The following is a 7,634-nucleotide window of genomic DNA, read 5'->3' as shown; positions in this document are numbered from 1 at the left end:
ACTATGGAATCGAATTGACTGGACTGGTTCTTGATGGTTTCTTTGTTTTCGATTAGTGTGTTTTGAGACCAGTTCTTGATTATGCTTATTTTTTCTTGATGATTATGTTTATTTTTGATTGATGATGATTATGTTGATCTTGATGGTTTCTTTGTTTTTCAATTAGTGTTTTGAGACCAGTTCTTGATTATGTGTTCTTGATTTTAACTTTTGGGTTTCTTGTTTTATTCATTCTTTCACCAAATTGTGGGAACTAATAATTGCTGCAGTGAAGCTTCTTGATTCCATCAATGGGTTCTGTAATGAGCTTGAGCTGTAGAAAGAGGAAAGCTACGAGTCAGGAGGATGTGGAAACCGAATCTGTTAAAAGACAAAAGATATGCTCAACCAACGATGATGAGAATTGCAGATTGATTCTTCCAGATGAGTTTTCTTGGAAACGTCCTTTGAGTTTCTGTGCCAACAGAGTCTTCAACGGTATGTTAATATTTCCTATATCTATCAAAATTCTTGATCCTGTTTTTATCATACAAATGATTTTTTCTTTTTTCCTTTTTGACGCAGTCGCAGCGAGTGTTTATACAAAATTCATATTCCAACAAGACAGCAAAGATATTATAACGTCTTCTGTATCTCGGAACTGGAAATACCATGTCTTCCCAAGCTTCCACGGGGCAGACGTCCGAAGCACCTTTCTTAGTCACATCCTGGAATCATTCAAGAGAAAGGGAATCGACACATTCATTGATAATGATATACCGAGGAGCAAGTCGATCGGTCCTGAGCTCAAAGAAGCTAATAAAGGATCGAAGATCGCAATCGTGTTAATTTCCAAGAACTATGCTTCTTCTTCGTGGTGTCTTGATGAGTTGGCAGAGATCATGAAATGCAGGAAAGAGTTGGGTAAAATAGTCGTGACTATTTTCTATGAAGTGGAACCAACTGAAGTAAGGAAACAGACAGGAGGTTTTGGAGAAGCCTTCAGAAAAACTTGTGAAGGTAAAACAAAAGAGCGCACTGGGATATGGAGAAAAGCGTTGGAAGATGTGGCCACAATCGCGGGATATCATTTTCACCAATGGTATGTCCTCTTGATTTATACTCTCCTTAAGAGTTAGAGTTCAAAGTTCAAACTATGTTAATTTGTAGAGGACATAGTTTAAAAATATCAAAACACATAAAATACATATCTTAAGGATCTGTATATATGTATGCGAATTTTTCATGACTAGATTATTGATTGATTTAATTATGTTAATATCCTCCATGTTAGGATCAATGAAGCGGCCATGATCAAAAAGTTAGCCAGTGATATTTCAAACATGTTGAATAACTCGACACCGTCAAGAGATTTTGATGGTTTAGTTGGGATAGAAGCTCATATGAAAAGGATAGAGCAATTATTACGCCTAGATTTGGATGAGGTAAAGATAATTGGGATTTGGGGTCCGCCTGGTATAGGCAAGACAACCATCGCTAGATTTATGTTAGAGCGATTCTCTAGCAGATTCCAACTTAGTGCAATCATGGTTGATATTAGAAGAAGTTATCCCTATCCAAGGACTTGTTCGGATGAGTATAGTGCTCAGTTGCAACTTCAAACCCAAATGTTGTCTCAAATGATGAATCAGAAAGATATCAAGATTTCTCATTTAGGAATGGCCCAAGAATGGTTGAAAGAAAAGAAAGTGTGTCTCGTTCTTGATGAAGTAGATCAGTTAGGACAAGTATATGCCTTGGCGAAGGAAACCCGATGGTTTGGTCCTGGAAGTCGAATTATTATCATAACAGAAGATTTAAGAGTTCTTAAAGCTCTTAAGATCAATCATTTTTACACAGTGAGTTTTCCAACAAGTGATGAGGCTTTTCAAATCTTTTGTATGCATGCCTTTGGACACAAGCACCCAGATGATGGCTTCGATGAGCTTGCTAGGAAAGTTTCATGCCTTGCTGGTGAACTCCCTTTGGGTCTGAAGATTCTAGGCTCCACTTTGAAAGGAAGGCCCAAGGCAGAGTGGGAGAGGACACTACCAATGTTAAAGACCAACCTTAATGGAGAAATAAAGAACATTATAATGTTCAGTTATGCTGCCTTAGATAATGATGAGTATAAATATTTATTTCTTTATATATCTTGCTTTTTCAACGGCGTATATCAACATAAAGTGGAAGCGATTCTTGCAAAGAAGTTCTCGGATGTGAGGCAAGGTCTTGACGTTTTAGCTGAAAGATCTCTCATATATATTAAAAATGGAATGATACGGATGCATCGTTTGCTACATCAATTTGGATTAGAAACTTCACGTAAGCAATTTGTTCAGCATGGCCTTAGGGAACATTATCTTTTAGTCGATGCAAGAGATATATGTGAAGAGCTTAGCAATGATACAACAGTAAGTTATGCTGTTCAATATTTCTCTTTACGAATTGAGTTTATTTTATAACTAACCATATCTACTTATATTTCTTTTTCTAGGATAATAGGCGTTTTATGGGCATAAATTTAGATTTATCTAATACCGAGGAAAAATTGACCGTAAGGGAAAAAGCACTTGAAAGAATGTTTGATCTCCAATTCGTAAAAATCAAAGGTCTGGACCTTGCTCAGGTTGAGAGACTGCATTCACTGCTTCATTATCCTCAAAATATTAGATTAGTAGATTGGAGTCATTTCCAGAATACATGTTTGCCATCTACTTTTAATCCCGAATTTCTCGTCGAACTATGTATGAGTTACAGCAAGCTTCAAAACCTATGGGAAGGAACTAAAGTAAGTAATTTTGATTAAAATAAAATAAAATTTCAGAACCTTTTTTATATATCTATAATTTGTTTCCGTAAAAATAACTAGTGTTTAACAAACTTCAATTTGATAAGCCAATCGTGTTAACATTTTCTTATTTGTCAATGCAGCAACTTAAAAATCTTAGGTGGATGGATTTGTCTTACTCTAAAGATCTGAAAGAGCTTCCCGATCTTTCAACTGCCACTAATCTTGTTGAGTTAAATCACTCCTTTTGCTCAAACCTTGTGAAAATCCCTTCTTCTATTGGGAATGCAACCAACCTCCAGAAACTAAATCTCTCTTATTGCTCAAACCTTGTGAAAATCCCTTCTTCTATTGAGAATTTGACCAATCTCGAGAGATTAGATCTCTCTTATTGCTTAAGTCTTGTGGAGATTCCCTCACTTGTGAATGCAACTAAACTTGAGGTATTGTATCTTAGTGATTGCTCAAGTCTACTAGAGCTCCCTGCTTCTATTGGAACTGCCACAAATCTGAGGGAATTAGAAATCAGAGGGTGCTCAAGTCTCGTCAATCTCCCCTCCTCTATTGGAGATCTCACTAATCTCATAGAATTTGATCTATCTAACTGCTCAAATCTGGTGGAGCTTCCATCCTCTATAGGGAACCTTCAGAGATTGTCTACGTTGAAAATGAGAGGGTGCTTAAAGCTAGAGGCTCTTCCAACCAACATCAACATGAAATCTCTCTATTTACTTGATCTCACAGATTGCTCGCAGTTGAAAAGGTTTCCTGAGATCTCCACAAATATTCGGTATCTGTTGCTCACAGGAACTGCAATAAAAGAAGTTCCTTTGTCGATTATGTCGTGGTCTCGTCTTTTAGATTTTCATATGTCATACTTTGAAAGCCTCAAGGAATTCCCGCATGCTCTTGACATCATCACAGAGCTGCAGTTGAATGAAAATATACAAGAAGTTGCTCCATGTGTCAAGGGAATGTCTCGTTTACGTGTCCTTAGACTCGACAACTGCAAGAATCTGGTATCCCTCCCCCAATTTTCAGATTCCCTATATGACATAGATGCAGAAAATTGTCAATCCCTTGAGAGACTGGATTGTTCCTTTAACAATCCGGAGATCCGTTTGAAGTTCAGCAACTGCTTCAAACTGAATCAAGAAGCCAGAGATCTCATCATGCACACATCCACTTCTGATTATGCAATGTTACCAAGTACAGAAGTGCCTGCCTGCTTCAATCACCGAGCTACTGCTGGAAGTTTATTGACAATCAAGTTGAATGAGTTGCTTCTTCCTAAATCTTTGAGATTTAAGGCTTGCATCATGCTGGTTAATATCAACGGAGAAACTGGTGATGATCGTTGTTCTATATTTATTAAGATCAAGGACAAACAGAATGATCTCAAAGTTCGGTCACCAAGCAGCCATCATATATTTGGAGTTTTAAGAGAGCATATCTACATATTTGAAGTTGAAACAGAGGAGGTTACTTCCACCGGGCTTGTCTTTGAGATGGGAACATACGCTAATAAAAACTATAAGATTGGAGAATGGGGTCTATATCAGATCTTGGAGGTTCCTTAGTGTTAAAGAACATGATATGGGTGTTTTGGTTCCTTTCCATATTATATAAAAATGCAGAGTACTTAGCACCCAAGAGGAAGGAGTCTCTGGATGCAGAAGAGGGCGTTCTTGGTGACCTCCTTCTTTCGCATTGCGTGGCACTGTATGTAAATGTAAAATGAGGTTGTATGTTACATAAATGTTTGATAGAAGTATGATAGATAAGCATTATTGAATACCTTTTAATCCAAGCAAGGATCTTGCAGCTTTTTTCTTGAATGAACCCAATTTCCTTTCCACAGAAACCTGAAAAAGAACATATCTTTTATCTTGCCTACTTTGAAGCTAAGCAGCCAAAGTCACACATAAATGTAACTGAAAGCAGTTTCATCTTTCGTCAGGAAGATTGTAGTTAATTTAATAAACTGGCTTATCATGACTCAAACAATCTCACACAAATCAGTTCCAAAGTCAGCTTGATCCATGAATTATATAGTTCAGAAACTTAAACAACACTTGAGAGAGATTAAACATTACTGAAATGAATCCCTACAAATGTAGACAGAACAAGCATAACCATCATGTCATAATTTGAATTCAATCCATCAAACAAACACAATCTAATATGTCAAGAAGCAAAATTTCGAAAACTCAGATCAAGTTAGCAAACAAAATTTCCAATATCTCTCCAAAATCGATGGAATCAGAATGATAAAACAACAAAAAGATAGAATTACGAGATTTTGACATTACAATATTATCCCCATCTTTTCTGCTTGTATACTCAGAATTCTCCGTCTTCCTCGGTGAAGTTATCGTGGTGCTGTGGTTCTGACGTAGCCGTATCGGTGTTGTTGGGTCTTTTTACGGAGGCTTTGTGTTTTCTGGCGCCGGAGGTCGAAGATAGACTTGGTTGTTTTCGTCGCCGGATTTTGCTGGCACTTGTTGTAATTATGGGCCTGTATATGCAGTGTAGACGGTAGAGTATATTTTTGAACGTATGGACAAGAAAGAAGGAACTGATCTAATATTGGTGTTGTTGATTGACTTTGGAACTCTTTTTGGAATATTTTTCATTGAATTTTTCTAATTAAGGTGGATGTGTTTGCATTGTAACAAAAACTTTATTCTAAACCCATTGTAGGTTTGGAGAAGGTAGAACGCAAAGAAAAAATATGTAGGTTATAAAAGTCGAGAAATCTTTTATAGCCTACATTTTTTATAAATGACCTAGGAAAAAAAAAATTTCATACAAAAATAGTTAGATTTGAAAATAATAATTTTCACATCTTCAAAACTTTGTATGATCTAAGAAAAAGACAAAGAAAAAGACAAAAACAAAAACTTATTAGTAAAAAAAAGAACACTTTAAATTTTTTTAAAGTAACTGAAAATCTAACCTATAAATTTTTGGCCTTTTATATCTGAACTATTGTGATTTTGACATCTAATATTTCCTATCATTTAGTTTAAAACACTTTCGTCTTCAATAAAAAATTTCATCACATAATCATCCATAAACAAATGTTTAAGATGAAATTTATGACGTCTCTCATATATATAAACTAGCAATTATGTGTAAGGTCTTTGATAGAGGAGCACTCTCCATGTGTCTACCAAACATCTCAACTTTAGTACAAAAGATAAAACTCAAATCCAATCTATTAATAGATATTTTAGTATTACCTCAAGGGCTTGAAAATAAATGGTTTGCATGCCCTCAACATTATGCGTTACTTGGAAAGACACACATTTGTTCTTTTGCAAAAACAAATCAATATGTTTCAATAGTTTCTTAGGCAGCACAATGCGCATGGTAATCTTCTTCCGAGAGATCAGATTATATTAAAAAACCTTTTTAATACAACAAGACGATTAGGCAATAATCTTGTGGAGCTTTTTGACAATCATTCCGCCAAAAAATTAAAACAAACTAATTCTTTAAACATAATCAAAAATTACAAACTAAAATGAATTAAAATGAATAAAATGTTATTATTTATGTTTTAAAGGGATCTTACGGATATAAGAGACTAAACCATTGTCAATCCAATGTATTTCTATATATATAAATGATTTTTAGTTTGGTAGAGACTAAACCAAAACCAAAACCAAAAACCAGAGACTAAACCGTTAATTTTTTTATTCATAGATTAAACAGTTTTTATTTGTTTTTAAAAATTCAAATCATGAAATATAGGAAAAATATCAAAAAAAAATTCTTATATGGATGATATAATTATTTTTATATTTTACAAAATAACGATCATATTAAAGATGAGAGGTGGAATATAATGATTAATAATAATTTAATATAGTAAATTAGATATCAAATCTTTCATACTCATTTTAATTGGTTAAAGTAGATATCAAATCTTACATATTCATTTTTGATTGGTTAATTTTTTTGAAAATTAATAATTTATTTTCGTTTTAATAATTTAATTAAATTATATAAATTAGTATTGAACATTTTTGATCCATAACGAATATTTTTTTTGTAACCCTATTTATGTAATGACATTTTAATGTAATTATTTACCCTTAATAAGGTTTATTCTATAAATGTACTTCCGAATTAATAATGAGGAGATTATTTGAATATTTAAAATCTGTTTCCACAAATGTTTTTTTTTTGGGCATTAAAATTAAAAAAATTGAAATCGAAAGAAAAAAAACTAAAATTAAAAAAGAGACTTGAAGATTCAAAAAAAAATACAAAAATCATACCAAACTAAACGGAACAAAAAAAAAAGGAAAAAAGACAGCTAGCTACACCAACTATAGAGTAATGCATGGTCACACATGCCAAGTATCATATTATATACTCAGCTACACGAGCTAGATGTATTGCATGGCCACATGCATCAACTATACAACGTCATGTAGTCAACACCATAAACATAAAATTCTGATACACCGGTCAACTGACTCTGGCGTTGACCGGTGTTGACTCCGGCGTTGACCTTTTTTGACCCAAAAATAAATTCCAAACTTTTTTTAATATAATTTTATTTTTATTGTTAAAAAAACAAAAAACTATAATTAATTTTGAATTTTTAATTATATAAAACTATAAACAATTTCAAGATATTATATTATTAAAAATATAATCTTAGGAAGAAAATGACGACGATGATTTTGTATTTAATTCAAAATATTAAAATCTAAATTAAGACTAAAAAAATTCAAGATAGTAGAATAATTCAAGATACTAAAATCTAAATTAAAACTAGAAAAATTATGTGAATTAGTAAGGGAATTACTTATTTTTATATTGTTAATAAAAATATTAACTTATTATT

General features: G+C 33.3%; 1 protein-coding gene and 1 long non-coding RNA gene across 2 annotated transcripts in view; one reads left to right on the top strand and one right to left on the bottom strand.

The window, feature by feature from the left end:
• LOC111829337 (probable disease resistance protein RPP1) overlaps positions 1-4,356 on the top strand; it is a 4,640-nt gene extending 284 nt beyond the window's left edge. Inside the window, exons 2-6 of the mRNA XM_023778175.1 lie at positions 270-477; positions 565-1,081; positions 1,274-2,393; positions 2,477-2,770; positions 2,914-4,356. Coding sequence (XP_023633943.1) covers positions 291-477; positions 565-1,081; positions 1,274-2,393; positions 2,477-2,770; positions 2,914-4,350 — 3,555 coding nt within the window. The 5' untranslated portion in view covers positions 270-290 and the 3' untranslated portion in view covers positions 4,351-4,356. The remainder of the gene's footprint in view (positions 1-269; positions 478-564; positions 1,082-1,273; positions 2,394-2,476; positions 2,771-2,913) is intronic.
• Positions 4,357-4,364: 8 nt separating this feature from the next.
• On the bottom strand, positions 4,365-5,095 carry LOC111829339. Its single transcript, XR_002832828.1, has 3 exons — positions 5,083-5,095; positions 4,569-4,704; positions 4,365-4,490 (listed from the first exon to the last, which is right to left on the bottom strand). It is a non-coding gene; the product is annotated as an uncharacterized LOC111829339 (long non-coding RNA).
• Positions 5,096-7,634: the final 2,539 nt, after the last annotated feature.

This window comes from Capsella rubella, unplaced genomic scaffold (assembly GCF_000375325.1).
Source record: "Capsella rubella cultivar Monte Gargano unplaced genomic scaffold, Caprub1_0 scaffold_15, whole genome shotgun sequence".
In the NCBI taxonomy this organism is placed as follows: domain Eukaryota; kingdom Viridiplantae; phylum Streptophyta; class Magnoliopsida; order Brassicales; family Brassicaceae; genus Capsella; species Capsella rubella.
Note: the sequence above shows the minus strand (reverse complement) of the source record. Positions and strands in the feature narration are given on the sequence as shown.